The 16760-nt window shown below is 60.3% G+C and overlaps 2 protein-coding genes across 7 annotated transcripts in view; one reads left to right on the top strand and one right to left on the bottom strand.

Moving 5' to 3' along the window:
• Positions 1 to 16724, top strand: part of RHBDF1 (rhomboid 5 homolog 1) — a 22406-nt gene extending 5682 nt beyond the window's left edge. For 2 of the 5 annotated variants that reach the window (XM_060122627.1, XM_060122629.1), the window contains exons 2-17: positions 5892 to 6232; positions 7182 to 7395; positions 7833 to 8042; positions 8116 to 8238; positions 8311 to 8468; positions 8970 to 9227; positions 9327 to 9438; positions 9551 to 9625; positions 9706 to 9867; positions 10932 to 11032; positions 11193 to 11256; positions 11642 to 11736; positions 11952 to 12027; positions 12100 to 12200; positions 12308 to 12461; positions 12665 to 13327. In XM_060122627.1, the coding sequence (XP_059978610.1) occupies positions 5892 to 6232; positions 7182 to 7395; positions 7833 to 8042; positions 8116 to 8238; positions 8311 to 8468; positions 8970 to 9227; positions 9327 to 9438; positions 9551 to 9625; positions 9706 to 9867; positions 10932 to 11032; positions 11193 to 11256; positions 11642 to 11736; positions 11952 to 12027; positions 12100 to 12200; positions 12308 to 12461; positions 12665 to 13084 (2664 nt within the window). In that variant the 3' untranslated portion in view covers positions 13085 to 13327. Of the gene's footprint in view, positions 1 to 5891; positions 6233 to 7181; positions 7396 to 7832; positions 8043 to 8115; positions 8239 to 8310; positions 8469 to 8969; positions 9228 to 9326; positions 9439 to 9550; positions 9626 to 9705; positions 9868 to 10931; positions 11033 to 11192; positions 11257 to 11641; positions 11737 to 11951; positions 12028 to 12099; positions 12201 to 12307; positions 12462 to 12664; positions 13328 to 13732; positions 13790 to 14986 lie in introns of those variants that run through there. The other 3 variants (XM_060122631.1, XM_060122628.1, XM_060122630.1) reach the window with 3 other exon arrangements.
• On the bottom strand, positions 13941 to 16760 carry SNRNP25 (small nuclear ribonucleoprotein U11/U12 subunit 25). 2 transcript variants are annotated; one of them, XM_060122640.1, is made up of 5 exons: positions 16548 to 16737; positions 15680 to 15770; positions 15349 to 15454; positions 14661 to 14735; positions 13941 to 14212 (listed from the first exon to the last, which is right to left on the bottom strand). In XM_060122640.1, the coding sequence occupies exons 1-5, from the start codon at positions 16587 to 16589 to the stop codon at positions 14155 to 14157; spliced, it is 372 nt and encodes a 123-aa protein (XP_059978623.1). In that variant the 5' UTR covers positions 16590 to 16737; the 3' UTR covers positions 13941 to 14154. The 2 variants fall into 2 exon arrangements, with proteins under 2 accessions (XP_059978623.1, XP_059978624.1); XM_060122641.1 differs by lacking the exon at positions 15349 to 15454 and having other exon boundaries at positions 14147 to 14212; positions 16548 to 16760.

Genomic DNA, 16760 nt, shown 5'->3' with positions numbered 1-16760 from the left:
GCCAGTGACCCTCTGGGTCATAGTCTGCTGAGGCTTTGGGCAGTGCCCAGTCCACAGGGCCAGTGCTCCCTTTCCTGCACCACCCTCCCAGGGCAGTTACCTTCAGGGCCTCCTGTGCAGAGAGCCTCCTGTGGTTCTGTTGTTGGATCCCTGCATTCCTATCATCTGGGGTGACAGCTGGTGATGGGCGCCTTGGTGGGGCAGGGATCCGATGTGTCCTCCTGGGGACAGCACGGGGCACCCAGCAAGCCATTGGCCAGGTGTCAGGTCTGCCCTGCTCCCTTCTGAACCTCATATCTTCCACAGAAAAGTGGAGAGGTCTCTGGGAGGGGTGAGGGCCTGGCCAGGATCATTCCCGACAAGATGCCGGTTACTGATGGTGAGGTCAAGAGGCACAGAGCAGCCAGCTCACTTTCGCTTTGCCACATAGTAGCACGTAGTGGAGGACTGAATTCTAGGCTGCCAGACAGCTGGTGATTCCCCCCTCCCAAGGGAGACCTGGGGCTGGGCATCAGACTAGGGGTCAGAGAGGACACTGAGGGTCAGAGGTCAGGGTTCACGTGGGGAGGTCAGAGGAGCTGGTGCATCCTGGGACCATGCTCAGGTGAGCTGGGCACACGTCTGGGCAGGTGTCCTGGGGTGGGCCCAACTGCTCCAACTGACATGGGTGGCCAGTGGTCCCCTGGGCAGGGTAGGCCCCAGGCTTGGTGGGTCTGGTCCTGGGGCCGGGCCGCTTGCTTGACCTCCAGCTGCCCTTGGTCCGTGTTGTCCCTCAAGTGTGCGGGGCAGGCCTAAGTGCAGAAATAGAGGGTCCAGCTTAACCCCGGCCACAGCCTGTCCAGGCCTGGGTGGGCCAGAACTTCTCCCGGTCTCCTCCTGCCTCTTGGCCACACCTTCCCAAACTGGGCCTCCCCAAAGGGTGTGGCCTGGGTCCTCCCACGCCTTGTGCTCTGGTTGAACGCGCTCCCAGGCCCTCGTTGGGGAGCTCCCCACAGCCGGCAGGCATCACCAGCCTGCTCGTTTGTTTGTTTCTTTTTAGTTGAAGTATAGATGACTTACAATATTATATTCGTTTTAGGTCCAGCCTGTTTTTTTTTTGATTCAGCTGCTGCTTCTCAAGCACCTACTGTGTGCCCAGCACTGCTGTGGCCCCTGATTTTCAGAGGGGAAAATTCAGACTATCTCAGGGTTGCAGGTGGTAGAGGGGAGCTGGGTCAGTGCACAGTGTCTCAGGCCAGGCTCCCCGACACCGGCCTGCCTGCACTGGCTCCTGCTTCTGGACCCCCCTGGACCCCTGCCCAGGGTCCCCCATCATCCCCAGAGCAGGCATGGCTGCTTCTCAGGGCTGCCCCACAGCCCTCCACCCTGCTGGCTGCAGCGGCTCCCCCTCCCCTCGCTCCCGCTTAAAGCAGCCCTGGTGGTCCCGGTACCCTGCGGGCCCTCCCTCTGCATCCCCTCCAGCCTCACCCCACACTCCTGAGCTGCTCAGAGCTCCGTCCTCTGAGTTAGCTTTTGCTTCGTCAGCCTCCCCACTGCGCTTCTAGTTGCCTGTTTGGGTGTCTTCTGGTGGGTCTGGGCCCTGGGTGGGCAGCCACGAATGTCACCAGAGTGACTCAGACGGCAGGCAGGCCCTCCCAGGGCTGTGGTCTCTCCCTGCACTGAGGGGCAGCAGAGCAGAGATGCTGTTGGGATTCCCCCTCAGGGACCGTCTAGGAACAAGAGCCCACTGTGCGCCTGGGGGAGACCCAGACACTGAGCCACTGTCTCCTCTGGGCGGGCGCTGTGCCCCTTCCCAGCCCAGACTCTTTGTCCGGTCTGGACCCGACCCTCCCCCACACCCTCAGGGTCCACTGTGGAGCCACCCCCGACCCTGCTTGTGAATCCCACCCCCTTGATGCCCAGATTGCAGCAGGGGCACTGGGGGATTGGGCACACAGGGGTGGGTCAGGCCAGGAACCCATAGCACTGAGGGCAGGGAGCTGTGGGGGTTATGGGGCACCCTCCAGCCTCTGCCCCAGACACAGGAGGGATCTGGTGGGGTGAGGGCCACCGGGAGGTCTGTATGTCCAGGCAGGGAGCTGGTGCCTCCCTCGTGAGGTGAGCAGCTCCTGTGTCTGGTGGGCCCAGGCCAGCGGGGGTCGGGGGGGCATCTGGCTCCTGTGTGTGCTCACCACCCGCTTCCCACCTCCTTGCTGTGCTGTTTCTGTTCCCACCGGTCATGTGGTAGCTCCTCCTCCCAGAGCCAAGTGAAGGGGCATCTTTGGGAATTTGCCATCACCCCACTTCATGGGGACTGGCCCCTGCTAGCTCGTGCTCTGGAATGACAGTGATCATTCAGCAGTGGCTCTGGAGCAGCCCTGTCCTAGGCACTGTGGACCCGGCATGACAGGACCGGACCGCACACACGTGGGTGTGCTCCCGACCGTGCCAAGGGAATCCAGGGCCTGTCAGGGAGGGGCCGCCTGACTGAGGCGGGGGATCCTTGAACACGTGGGCAGAATGCGTGTACTGGGAGAGCCAGGTGTGAGGAAAGGCTGTGGGAGCACAGTGGGAGCCAGGGAGGGTCGCAAGTGTGTGTGTGGCGCTGAGCCAGTCAGCTGGCAATGGTTCCTGGCACTCCTGAGTGGAGAACCACCTTCTGTCACCTGGAGGTGCTGGGCGTGCGCATGCTCCTGTAGGGGCTCGTCCCTGGCACCCAGCCTGCCGGGTACCAGCAGTGATCCCAGGTCCACACTTGGCCTCTCTAGACCTCACAATAGCTTTACCAGGAGTGTATGAAACTCTGTGAGGCATGGGGTGGTCGGGTGGCAGGGGCAGACTTAAGGTACCATAGCCTCCCCCATCTGAAATGCTAAGGGGGTCCCCATCCTGTCTGGCCCCTTCCCGACAAGGCCGCATGGGCACAGCACCATCTGAGGAGTCCGATCGCCCGGATCTCCACCTGGCAGGCCCGGCCTGCCGTGGCTCAGAGGGTGCACCCAGGGTGCTGTCCCAGCCCTGCAGGTTCTGGACGCGCCTCTCAGCACCTTCTGCTTTCTCGATAAGCCTAACACTGTCTGAGGTTCCACCATTAGTGCTTGAGACCTGGAGCTGTCCTGCCCAGTCATTTCCTTACCAGCAGGGAGAGCTTACAATCACCTTGGTCTGTGAAGGGAGGGCTGGCGGATGACAAGGAAGACGCTGCCCTCCCAGGATGCTGACCTGTGGCCTGGTCAGCCACAGCCGTGCAGGGCTGGGCTGGGTTGTGGTGCGCATTGGATGCCGAGTGCTGGTCCCAGAGGGACCCAGTTCTCAGTCAGGATGCCCTCATGTCAGACGCTGCCTCCATCCCCTCCAGGGACCCTCCATCTGACCGCAGCTTGTGGGGCTCAGTGTAGGCGGGGCCAGGAAGGGATTCCCAGGGATGTGGGAACAAATGCTGCCCTCAGCCCTTTTCCTGAGACCAGAGCAGGTGAGGGCAGGGGAGAGAGGCTTGGCCCTGGGAGCTATGTTGTGATGGAAAGACTCCTGGAACGTGAGGGATGGGCCAAGAGTCAGAAGGCATCCCCGGACTGCCTCCCTCCAGGCCTGTTCCTGGTTGGGGTAGGGCCAGTGGGAACCGTGATTAGTGTTCAGGCTCAGCCCCATTTGGTACAGGGCCAGTAGGCGCTGCCAGCTACATCCTGGCCTGGTCTCCAGTCAATATAGGGCCAGTAGGACCTGTGTGCTGGGTCCCGGGCCGGTCCCCGATTGTCATAGGGCCAATAGAAGCTGTGAGTGTTGTCCTGGGCCTACCTCTGGGTGGCAGAGGGCCGCTAGGAGCTGGGAGCAGCATCCTGGGCTCTCCGTGTTTTGTGAGCAGCACAGCAGTGTTCTGTGCCATCCCGCGTCTGTGTCATGGGGGCGGGGGTGGGGGGTGGGGGGGGCGGGATGAGCAACATCCTTGGCCGTTCCCAGGTCCATAGAGAGCTGGGGGTGGTGGTGGCTCTGAGCAGGGTTCTGGACCCCTGGACCTTCCCTGATCTGTAAAGGGCCAGTAGCAACTGTGTCCTTAGTTGTGCTGCCTGAATATGTGGCCTTGGGCAAGACAGGCCTCTCTTTCTAGGCCTCAGTTTCCCTGTTTGTAAAGTATTTTCTCTGTATCTCTCCAGGCAGTTGAGAGGGAGGCTCCGAAGTAGAAGCTGTTTCTAGCGGCCTCAGTGGATGGGTCACAGACCCCGCAGGTCAGAATCTTCAGGGTCTGGAGCTCTGAGAGGCTGCGGAATTTTGGAGTCTCCACCACGCCCCTGCTATCCTTGCCCCCGTAGTTCTAGGAACCCTTCTAGTCTTGGATATCCTGTTTCAAGGCCCTGTGATCCTTCTCTGGGGCCAGGGAAGCAGATACGCCCTGAAACTGCCATTTCGTAAAGGAAGAATTAAGTGCCAAGGAGCCATGCTTATGTGGCCACTGCCTCCCGGTCACGTGGCCAGGCTGGGGTGGCCCAAATCAAGCCCTGGCCTCTCTGCTCTGGGTCCTGGGCCCTCCCCCTGTGCCCAGGTAATGTGGGACAGGGGTCTCAGATGCTTAAGGTGGCACAGAGCAAGGCGTCTCGGAGCACTGTGGGGCTTTGCTGCTGTTTCTGGGCCTGTGGCGCCCCCTTGTGGTCACAGCGGCCTTTTCACCAGGTAGTTTCCAGGAGGTCCCTTGGCTATAGGAGCTCTTGGCCCCTGGGAAGCCAGGTGGTCCCTCCTCTGAGAGATGGAGGGACCATGCACCCTGTCGTGGGCATAGTGAGCCCTCTGTCTCTGTAGCAGCTGTCATGGTGGTTAAGAAGCTGAGGTCTGTGTCCAATAGGCTTGAGATTTGCCCCGTGTACAGACCGGGCCAGCCCCTAGGCTTGCCTCTGCCCTCGTGCTTATTCATACCTCTGCACTGGCCATTCCCAGTGTGGGGAACACCCTGCCACCTAACCTTGCTCACTAGATCAACTCGAAAGCCTTTGCTCAGACGTCACTGCACAGAGAGGCATCGCTCCTCTGACGACTGTAATGTGCTGGTTTTTGCTTTATCTTTTAATTAACTTTTAAAAAAATTTTACTTATTTTTGGCTGCGTTGGGTCTTCATTGCTGCACGCGGGCTGTCTCTGGTTGCAGAGAGCAGGGGCTACTCTTCGTTGTGCGCGGGCCTCTCATTGCGGTGGCTTCTCTCATTGCGGAGCATGGGCTCTAGGTGTGCGGGCTTCCGTAGTTGTGGCACGCAGGCTCAGTAGTTGTGGTGCACGGGATTAGTTGCTCTGTGGCATGTGGGATCTTCCTGGACCAGGGATCGAACCCATGTCCCCTGCATTGGCAGGCGGATTCTTAACCACTGCGCCACCAGGAAAGTCCTAATGTGCTGCTTTATCCCTGTCTCACGTTGCAGCCTTTAGCACAGTGTATCTACACGTGAGCTTATTGTTTGTCTGGACTCTAAGCTTGAAGAGTGCAGGGATTTTGTCTGTTTCGGTTTCCCTGCTTCTCCACCAACATGTCCCAAGCACCTAGGAGTGGCTCATAGTAGGTCCTCAGCTATTCATCACAGGAATGCATGTTGTTTGAGGACCTAGTGTGTGCCTAGCCGTGTCTTTCGGGACGACAGAGGCAGGAACCAAGCGCGTGGGTGCTGAGCCCATGCTGGGACTCTGGCAGCGGAGCCGTGCCCACGCCTGTTGGGCTGTCCCTGCTTCTCCCTCCTCCTGTGTCTGGGCCCCGTGGACCCTCAGAGATCTGCCAGTGCTGTTTTTTGGCTGCGCCATGCAGCTTGCAGCATCTTAGTTCCCCGACCAGGGATTGAACCCGGGCCCCCGGCAGTGAAAGTGTGGAGTCCTAACCACTGGGATGCCAGGGAAGTGCCTGTCAGCGCTGTTATTGAATAACACACCATGCCCCCTAGGCCCCCCTAGCTCTGCCTGGAACCATGGGTGAGGCCCGCAGGGACAGCACCAGCAGCCTGCAGCGCAAGAAGCCGCCGTGGCTGAAGCTGGATATCCCGGCCGTGGTGCCCCCGGCAGCAGAGGAGTCCAGCTTCCTGCAGGTAGGCCCTGGCCAGCGGGGGCTGCAGGTGCAGCCCATCCAGCCGCCTCACTGGGTCCCCGTTGCCCAGCCCCTGAGACGCCAGGCGTTCCTGCGGAGTGTGAGCATGCCGGCCGAGCCCACCCGCGTCCCCTCACCCCACCAAGAGCCCCGGCGGCCGGCGCTGCAGCGCCAGATGTCCATCACACAGACCATCCGCAGGTACTTCGCTGTCCCGGCTGCTCCGCGGCGGGTTGGGGGCTGGGCCGGTGGGACAGAAGCAGGCATACAGGGTCCCCTTCGGGCACTGGGGCTGGAAGTGGGGCAAGGGCTTTCTCCTCCATCCCGTCCCCTCATCACCCTGTCCTCCTCCTGCTCTGGGGACTGACTGCTGTCACCTACTGCCTTTCTCTGCTCCCCCCAGAACTTGCTCTCTCCTCTCTCTCTCACCCGCCCCCCCCACCCAATGCTCTGGTCCCCCCTGAACAGCCGACAGGTGCGCTTTGGGCGTGTCCACACTCTGCCCCTGTTGGGTGCCCCTGCTGCCCGCAGGGCCCTCACACAGCGCTCGTCTCTCTCTTGGTCCCTGCTCAGGTACCTTGGGCAGGGCATGAGTGTGTTGGCGTCAGCTGGCGTGTGCATGGCTTGTGACCTCTCGGGAGCTGCCAGCGTGGTTGGTGTTCCCCGGGGGCTCCTGACGGCAGGTGCTGGCAGTGTTTTTGCTTGCATGTCCAAGGACTATGGGCAGCCTGCCTGGGTGTGCGGCGCCCCCTGCCTGACTTCTGTGGTGTCCAAGGTCAAGCTGCTGCCCAGGGCCACGCTTTCTCTGGCTGAGCTAAGGGCTGAACTCTGACCTCTGTCTCCAGACTCAGTGTCTCCCCACAAATGCCCGTCTCAGGGATGGAGTGAGGGCCTGTGTGAAATACTCACCTATTTCACCAAGGCCTGCCATCTCTGGTGCTGGTGGCAGCTTGGAGCTGGCTAATTGTTTAGCGGGTGGCCAGGGCCGAAACCCACCTATCCTCTTAATCAGACCCAGCCCACCTGGACCCCAGACCCTGGAATGTCCGGAGGCTTGGGGCGGGCATGCTGCCCAGGTGGAGTGCCTCTGAGGCCCCTGCTGGGGAGAGGGGACAGCTGGCCTCCCCTTGCTGAGTCCCTCCCCTGGCAGGGGCACTGCTGACTGGTTTGGAGTGAGCAAGGACAGTGACAGCACCCAGAAGTGGCAGCGCAAGAGCATCCGTCACTGCAGCCAGCGCTACGGGAAGCTGAAGCCCCAGGTCATCCGGGAGCTAGACCTGCCCAGCCAGGACAACGTGTCGCTGACCAGCACTGAGACGCCCCCTCCTCTGTACGTGGGGCCATGCCAGCTGGGCATGCAGAAGGTATACCCTCCCGCTGCTGCCTCCCACAGTTCCCTCACTCTGCTGCCCTGAGCTGGGGCTGGGGACACAGCCAGTCTAAGCACAGAGGTTGCTTGGAGCTCACGGTCTGGGCGGGTGGTCGGATGGTCCCGTAAACGCACCTAAGATACTCTCTGGGAAGCGGGGCTTGGGGGAGAGGACAAGTCCTGGGATTGTACCACAGGCCAGCCTCTGGGTGGGAGAGCATCCCAGGATGAACAGCAGCGTAAAGGAAATACAGGCGGAGAACGGGACCCCTCTGGTGCAGTGGGGGGGGGTGGTACCCACTCAGCTGTCCAGGGAGCCTCTGGGCAGCGGGACGAGCAGCAGCTGTGTTCTCCATGGCGGGGCCGGGTGGGGGAGGAGCCCCCTTGGCTATGACCCAGCCCCCGACTCCTGCATCTCCTCCCCTCCTCCAGATCATAGACCCCCTGGCCCGGGGCCGGGCCTTCCGCTTGGCGGATGATGCCGCCGATGGCCTGAGTGCCCCGCACACGCCGGTCACGCCGGGTGCCGCCTCCCTCTGCTCCTTCTCCAGCTCCCGTTCGGGTTTCAACCGGCTCCCGCGGCGGCGCAAGCGCGAGTCGGTGGCCAAGATGAGCTTCCGGGCAGCCGCTGCGCTGGTGAAGGTGGGTGCAGGGGCCGGGGTGGGGGCGGGGGCTGAGCCAGTACCACGCTGCGTCCTCACCCCCTCGCTGGCAGGGCCGCTCGGTTAGGGATGGCACACTGCGCCGGGTCCAGCGCCGAAGCTTCACTCCTGCCAGCTTCCTGGAGGAGGACACGGCTGACTTCCCCGACGAGCTGGACACATCCTTCTTTGCCCGGGTAAGAGCCTGGCACCATCACCCATGACCCCTGTGCCTATGCTTCCCACACTGACCACGCGTGTTTGCTCAGGAAGGTGTCCTCCACGAGGAGCTGTCCACATACCCAGATGAGGTGTTCGAGTCCCCATCGGAGGCAGCGCTTAAGGACTGGGAGAGAGCCCCAGAGCAGGCGGACCTCACGGGTGGGGCCCTGGACCGCAGCGAGCTGGAGCGCAGCCACCTGATGTTGTGAGTGCTTCCTGGCGGGCTCCGAGGGGGCCGGGGGGCAGGTCCTGCGGCTCTCAGGAGCAGCTGGCCCCAAAGGCACGACCCTAGAGGGCCCCGGGAGGAGGTCATCTTGTGGACTGGGAGCCCAGCTTGGCAACTGTGTTTGGGGGACCCAGGGGTGGGCACCATTCGAGTCTGGACTGCCCACACCTGGAAGAGGATCTCAGTCCCAGAGCCCACAGGCTGGAGAGAATCTCGGGGGAAGGAGGAGGTGACATAGTTAACACTTGCAGATTAGCCAGGGAACCTCATGTAGGTCTGAACCCACCTCCCTGCCATGCCAGGAGCAGCCGGGGATCATGCTTTTACTGGTGAGGTGTGGGCTGACATCAGCCTGTCACATAGTGTCTTCACCGCTAGTTGGGAGCAAGGCAGACACGGAGTGTCGCCCATGTCCCGCCGGGGATGGACTGCGGCAGGTGGGAGGTCTGGGGCTGGGAGTGACGGCACCCCTTCCCCCAGGCCCCTGGAACGTGGCTGGCGCAAGCAGAAGGAGGGCGGTGCAGCGGCCCCGCAGCCCAAGGTGCGGCTGCGGCAGGAGGTGGTGAGCGCCGCGGGTCAGCGGCGGGGCCAGCGCATCGCGATGCCGGTGCGCAAGTTCTTCGCCAGGGAGAAGCGGCCGTATGGGCTGGGCATGGTGGGCCGGCTAACCAACCGCACTTACCGCAAGCGAATCGACAGCTATGTCAAACGCCAGATTGAAGACATGGACGACCACAGGTAGGCGTGGAGGGGATGCGGCTTCGGGGAGGCAAGGCTCCAGGTGGGCGTGGGGCTCCGGGTTGGGGATGCCGCCTCTGCTGACGCTTTGCCCCGCAGGCCCTTCTTCACCTACTGGCTCACCTTCGTGCACTCGCTCGTCACCATTCTAGCCGTTTGCATCTATGGCGTGGCGCCCGTAGGCTTCTCACAGCACGAGACCGTAGACTCGGTGAGCCTCGGCGCCTTCCCTGGCGAGCCCTGGGCTCTGGGCTCCCTCCCACCCATTCTGGGAGGAGAGGGCTCGGCTGAGCTCCGTCTGATCTTTCTCCCCAAACTTCCAGGTGCTGCGCAACCGAGGGGTCTATGAGAATGTCAAGTACGTTCAGCAGGAGAACTTCTGGATCGGGCCCAGCTCGGTGAGGGTGGGGCCTGGGGGGGGCGGGGCCCCTGGGCTGGCCGAGGGCCCGGCCGCAGCTGCACATCCTCTTTCCTGCAGGAGGCTCTCATTCACCTGGGTGCCAAGTTCTCGCCCTGCATGCGCCAGGATCCGCAGGTACATAGTTTCATCCACGCTGCGCGCGAGCGTGAGAAGCACTCGGCCTGCTGTGTGCGCAACGACCGGTCTGGCTGCGTGCAGACCTCGGAAGAGGAGTGCTCGGTGAGTGCCTGCCCGCAGCTCAGCTCGCACCCTTGTCTGCACCTTGTGTTTGTGGTTACCTTGGGACTTCAGAGCCAGCTGGTTATCCTAAACCCCTAGTTCTCAGCACATTATGCTGTCCGTCTGTGCCAGGCCCCTTGCATAACATTTTCCTTTTTTCCCGCACCTCTTCCATCTCATGCCGCTCACCCTGTAGACCCTGTGTCCTTAATTTTTTCTTTTTTTTTTAATGACCGCGCTGCAAGGCTTGTGGGATCCTAGTTCCCCGGCTAGGGATCAAACCCAGGCCCGGCATTGAAAGCGCCAAGTCCTAACTGGACCGCCAGGGAATTACGCATGTGTCCTTAATTTGGGTGTGCTCTTTCCACACGTGTCCATCTTGTTTTTTGTGCACGTGTCTTAAGTTTCTATAAATGGTATTGCCTTTTCCCACTAAATTAAAAAAAAATTTTTTTTTGAATACTTTTTTGGCTGCATCGGGTCTTATTTGCGGCAGGCGGGATCTTTGTTGTGGCAAGTGGGCTTCTCTCTAGTTGTGGCATGTGGGTTTTTTCTCTTCTCCAGTTGTGGTGCGCGGGCTCCAGAGTGCGTGGGCTCTGTAGTTTGTGGCACGCGGGCTCTCATTGAGGAGCACGAGCTCAGTAGTTGTGGCGCGATGGCTCAGTTGCCCCGCGGCATGTGGGATCCCAGTTCCCCGACCAGGGATCGAACCCGTGTCCCCTGCATTGGAAGGCAGATTCATTACCACTGGACCACCAGGGAAGTCCCTGAATTTTAAAAATTTTATCCACGTTTTTATCATCTTATTTGGAGGTGCCGCAGTTTGTACCAGTTCTCTGATTTTGGACGCTGGTGGTTTCTATTTTTAAGCTAATAGGAACTATGCTGTTGAATTCCTTATAACCATCTCCCAACACGCGAGCAATTTCCAGACTTTAAGATCAGAGCGGTGGGGGTGTAGAGCCAGAGGGAGGAGCTCAGAATCAGTGCTTCTGATTCCTCCCGTCTGGGAACTGTACCGGGACGTGGGCTCTGACCAGGGCTGAGCCCGTGTCCTCCCACAGTCCACGCTGGCAGTGTGGGTGAAGTGGCCCTTCCATCCCAGCGCCCCAGACCTTGCTGGCCACAAGAGGCACTTTGGCTCTGTCTGCCACCAGGACCCCAGGTCAGTCCTGCTGGCCCCTCCCTTACTTTCCTTTGTCCACGTCTCCCTTGGGAGTGCGGGTGGAGAGAGGTACAATGGCTCTCCTTGTTGTCCAGTCGGGCAGGAGGGGGCTAAGCCAAGGGCACAAAGCAAGGACTGACCACATCCTGGGCTCGTGCAGGGTGTGTGATGAGCCTTCCTCCGAGGACCCCCATGAGTGGCCAGATGACATCACCAAGTGGCCGGTGAGCCGGGGTGGAGGGGTTGTTTGGGAGTCACCCTTATTGTGTGGGGGAGGAATCCACACCTCATCCATCAGCGATGCCACAGAGGTCCCCATTGGGGGACCACCCTGTGCTTCCAGATGCTTTGCCCTGGCTGTTAGCCAGCCTGTCCATCCACCACAGCCTACCTCTCTGAGCAGAACCACGTGGAGCCTTGGGAGGTCAAATGACATTATTCCAATTTGACAGATGGTCAAACTGAGGCTTAGGGTGTAGTACCTGCTTGAAGTCAAAGGAAGCCTATTTCCCATCCTAGGAGCCTGTCCATCTTTGCCCCAACCAAGCATAGCGTGGGGCCCAAGGTTAGGGGAGACCCTGACCCGACTCACCCCCGTTTGTGACACAGATCTGCACCAAAAACAGCGCTGGGAACTACACCAACCACCCGCACATGGACTGTGTCATCACAGGCCGGCCCTGCTGCATTGGCACCAAGGGCAGGTAGGGCTGCCTGTGTGGGCATGTGCAGCTGGTCCTGGGCACAAAGTGTTGCCCTGGGGCTATGCCCTCTTCCCCTCCCCAGTCCCAAAATAACTCAAGATACCAAGGGGCATGGGGTGAGGAAGGGGCTAGGCCTATCCAGGGCCAACAAAGGTGGGCAAGTGGGGCTGAAACCTGGGCCTGGAAGCCCTCCCAACTCTGGCCTGACCTTCCAGGTGTGAGATCACCTCCCGGGAGTACTGTGACTTCATGAGGGGCTACTTCCACGAGGAGGCCACACTCTGCTCTCAGGTAGGCCTCCGGGGTAAGGGTCCCTCCCCGTCCCCGCAACCACGGCGGGTGCTGACAGGCCACTCTGCACAGGTGCACTGCATGGATGACGTGTGTGGGCTGTTGCCCTTCCTCAACCCCGAGGTGCCCGACCAGTTCTACCGCCTGTGGCTGTCCCTATTCTTGCACGCTGGGCAAGTGACACCATGTGGGCTGAGCGGGGTTGGGTGGAGTGGGTGGTCCCAGGGACCCCAGGAGTAGCTGGTGAGCTTTCCCCGCTGAATGCCCCCCCTCCCCACAGGATCCTGCACTGCCTGGTGTCTGTCTGCTTCCAGATGACTGTCCTGCGGGACCTGGAGAAGCTGGCAGGCTGGCACCGCATAGCCATCATCTACCTGCTGAGTGGCATCACTGGTAACCTGGCCAGTGCCATTTTCCTGCCATACCGGGCAGAGGTAAGGCTGCCCCCAGGGTGGGGCCCTCCTACGTGCACCTGCTGCCCAGCATGAACTGGTTCCACCACAGAGTCTAGTTCCTACAGTGCCCCGCCTGGGAGCAGCTCCACTTGGCTCCTGTCCCGATACACTCTGGGCGGAGGGAGGTGGGACGGAGCGACCCGCTCAGGCCCACCGGCTCACAGGCACCCACACGCCCCCAGGTGGGCCCCGCCGGCTCGCAGTTCGGCATCCTGGCCTGCCTCTTCGTGGAGCTCTTCCAGAGCTGGCAGGTCCTGGCGCGGCCCTGGCGTGCCTTCTTCAAGCTGCTGGCTGTGGTGCTCTTCCTGTTCACCTTCGGGCTGCTGCCCTGGATCGACAACTTCGCCCACATCTCGGGCTTCGTCAGCGGGCTCTTCCTCTCCTTTGCCTTCTTGCCCTACATCAGCTTTGGCAAGTTTGACCTGTACCGCAAGCGCTGTCAGATCATCATCTTTCAGGTGGTCTTCCTGGGCCTCCTGGCTGGCCTGGTGGTCCTCTTCTACTTCTACCCTGTGCGCTGTGAGTGGTGCGAGTTCCTCACCTGCATCCCCTTCACTGACAAGTTCTGTGAGAAGTACGAGCTGGACGCTCAGCTCCACTGAGCTGGTGGGGTGCTGGGGCCGTGTGCCCTGTGGGCCGGGGCCAGGCCTGAGGCTCGGGACTCCGCCTGCGAGCCCTGCTCCCCTTGCACAGACCCCTTGTGCCGTGTTCACTGCTGTTGAACCCCTTGTACTTCCGGGCATTTATCACAGTAGTTCCCGAGATTGCCTTCTAACTAGCCTCTTGACGACCACCTCATGTGGCCAATAAATGGACCGGGAGCGTTTTAGCTGCCACTAACTTGACCAGAGCTGCCTCCTCCTTTCCGGGTTCTGGCTGGAGGCTGTGGAGGGAGGTCCTTCAGTGCCCAGGCCTCCCACTCACAAGTCCCCAGAACAGGGAACTCAGTGTCACGTACGCCTCCCAGGGAAGTCCTCAGCCAAGTGCACACACCCTGTCCCCGTTCTATAGAAGGACTGGTAGGCGACAAAGGGACAAGGACTTATGAATGCAGTCACACTTCCCCATCCACACTGAGAGGTGCCCCACCCCAGCCCTCCCTGCCCAGCTGGCAGCTCCAATTCCAGCCCCGAGCCATCACCCTTTCCAGGAGCTGGTGAAGGCACTGCTGTAGGTGAGCCCTTAGGCTGAAGCTGGAGGCCCTGTCCATGGCTGGGCTCAGACACAGGCCTTTGTTTCCCCACAAGCAGAAACAGAGAGCCAGCCGCTCAGCTTTCACCTCCTCGCTGCAGAGATTACAGGGACAGGTGTGTATGGCTTGGGGAATGGGGTGGCCAAGGGCTCAGGTGCAGCATTCAGACCGTGTGACGTGCCTGCATGTTCTCTGCCCTCACCTCCTCACTGTGAGGGGCAGCGCCAGTCCCGCCTGCCCCCGTACAGTGGCTTGACTTTCCAAACTCAGAAGCAAATAGGTTTATTCTGTATACAGGGTCAGGCCCACAGCCCTGTGGGATCCGCCATGGGATCGGGGTTCACGCTGAGAGTCCAGGTGGGTCCAGCTGGGGTGAGGCTATCTCAACACTCTTCTGGGAAAATGGCACAGGGGCCAAGGCTTCCTCCTCTCGGGGAAAAGCTCGGCCACCAGCACAGAGGGTTTTCCATGTCTGGAGATTCACTTTTGTCTCAGCTTTTTGATGAAGGACACCTCATCCCGATTCCGGATACCATAACTGAAAGAAGTAAAAGCACAGAGCGTCCGATCTACCGAAGGGCACATTTGTGACTCCTCACCTGAGGCTTGTGAGGGATAACAGAGACCAGGTGGGAAGAGCATGGTGTCCGGGAAGGTGAGGAGGTGGCAAGGGCCATGCACACTCTTAATTCTCTCCTCCTGGTTCTGTGCAGCCCTGAACCGCTGCTGGAGAGGAGCTGCAGGGCCCCTTCCACTGCTTCTCTGTCTCCCGTCCTGGCAGGGAGGCCTCCAGGGAGCTCCTTGCAGGAGGACCTCAGTCCAAACAGGGACTCTGCTGGTCTCACACATTCCCCAGGAACTGATTTAAGATCCCTCCTTCCCTTACGAGCCTCTGGAGAAGACCCCAGCCGAATGGCAGGGCATGGGGAATCAGAGGGCCACAGACCAGATACTTCCCTGCAGCTCAAGGCATAGCCTGAACTTACTCTCGGAGCTTCCTCTGGTCCTCTGCGAGCTTCTCTCCTGCAGAGGTCAGGTGGTACGTCCTCCACACATAGGACCTGCAAGATGGGAATTCAGTCAACCACGAGCAGGGTGAGCAGGGCAGCTGGGATGCAACTGTGCCTGAGGAGGGCTCAAGGCGCTTAGCTCTGCGGGGCCTGAGGCCACCTGCCTCCTCCTTGGGCTCTTTCCCTGTACCTTGTGTGTACCAGGCCTGAGGCAGGTTCAAGGACGCACTGCTCTCAAAGGGATGCATGGGGTGGCTGGGGGCCAAACCCACGTTGCTAATGAAACGGGTGGCTGTACCAAGACACAGTTAACGGGACACTTGATCCAGAAGGAGACAGAGCTGAGAGCACCCAGGTGAGGAGCTGGCAGCTGCACCATCTGTAACCAGGGAAACCACCTCCAGGCACACCGCAAGTGCCCTAAGGGGTCCTCACGTGAAGATACCCAGCTGCCTGGGTGGGGTGATGTCAGTGAAGAGCAGCTGAGGCAGGGCTCGTGGCACAGAAGCACCTGCCCTGGCCGAGGCTTGGGACAGGGAGCTCGTTGCTCCAGGCCACACTCTGGAGCAGAGCCCAGGTGATGAAAAGGCTCATGTCCAGCAAGAGGTCCTGTGAAGTCCAGCTCCTAGGAAGGGCTGCAAGGAGGAGCTGTGGCTGCACTCACCAGCTGATGTGCTGAATGCCCCCTTCGCGCTCCTGCCTGAGCTGCACGTATCTCTGGATGGCCTTCTTCAGGTCCAGGACTGTGGCGTTCTGGACTACAACCACAGCTGCACAGATGGGAGAAGATCCGTGGTGGGAATCCACAGCCACAGCCTCAGATTGCAGGAGAGGAACCCAGAAGCTTCTTCCTGAGGCTCAAGGCTGGGCAGGGGGAGCTTGTGGCTGCCCCAACAACCCTGGGCACGGCCCTGAGTTTCCACTGACCAGCCCTGCTAACATCTTCTCCCGTGAAGGTTCAGACTGCACGGCCTGAGGGGGAGGGCAGCACTTACGCATAACTTCTCCATCCATCTTGCACACTCGGACTGTCATTGCTTGGCCGTATTCTAGTGCTATTTGGGAATTGACCTCTTCCAAAGTAACCTAGAAAAGACCAAGGCTGGAGGTGGGAGCTCTCTTCACCACTCCAAACAACAAAGAAAAACAGCTGTCTTCAAAAAGTGGTGCCACATTTTTGGGAGGTTCTTGCATATATGTTAGGATTTCCCGGTTTTTCAGCACTTTAATCTCATGTCTTATCCACGTTTTCTATGAAGTGGATGGACGCTCGGGAGAAATGGGCAAGGAGAATGAATCGCCTTGAGGAACAGCCCCTGGCTCCTCCGGGCCAGGTGCTGGGTGGGAGGAGGAACACTGGGCCCCACCTTCCGGCCTGAGAGCCCCCGATCATCAGGATCCAGGGCCTCCGGCAAGGCTGGGGCACCAAAAAACGGTAAAAGAAAAACATGTCAATACAACCGTTAACAAAACAGAAGTTAATTTAAAAATTCCACGATGGGCAAAATAACAAGGACTTTAAAACATGACAGTGCCAAAACTCACTGAAGATTGAGGAGAAAGGAAAAACCGGTAACAGTGATCTTTTATTTGAAAATGATATTATTTTGTTTGCCGTAGGCTTTTGTAAACCAACTTTGCGTTTTAAAAACACTGATGAAAAGTCATGTGTGTTAACTAGTGGGGGGTTTTGGCGCCCCTTTAAATTCCGCGCCAGAGGCGAGAGCCTCGCTCGCCCCCAGGCCGGGCCGGAGCCTAGACCCTCGTTTACGACCGGAGACGCCATCCCAAGGCCTCTGGCCGCAGCCCCCATCGACACTCCGGGGTCCGTCCGCGCCCCGACGGCCCCCGGCCCGTGCGCACCTGGATCGGAAGGTCGCAGAGCAGCGGGTCCTGCACTACCATGGCCAGACCCTCCTGGAACACGTCCACCGCCTCGGAGTGCGGCAGCGCCTCCTCCTCGTCCTCCTCGTCCTCCTGCGGCTCCCGCCGCGCCGCGGCCCCCGCCTCCTCCAGGCTGCCTAGCCGGCCGCGCGACCGTGGTGCGGCACGCATGCGCGGGGACCGCCGCCGCAG

This window comes from Lagenorhynchus albirostris, chromosome 15 (genome assembly GCF_949774975.1).
Source record: "Lagenorhynchus albirostris chromosome 15, mLagAlb1.1, whole genome shotgun sequence".
In the NCBI taxonomy this organism is placed as follows: domain Eukaryota; kingdom Metazoa; phylum Chordata; class Mammalia; order Artiodactyla; family Delphinidae; genus Lagenorhynchus; species Lagenorhynchus albirostris.
This window is presented reverse-complemented; position numbering and strand designations above follow the sequence as displayed.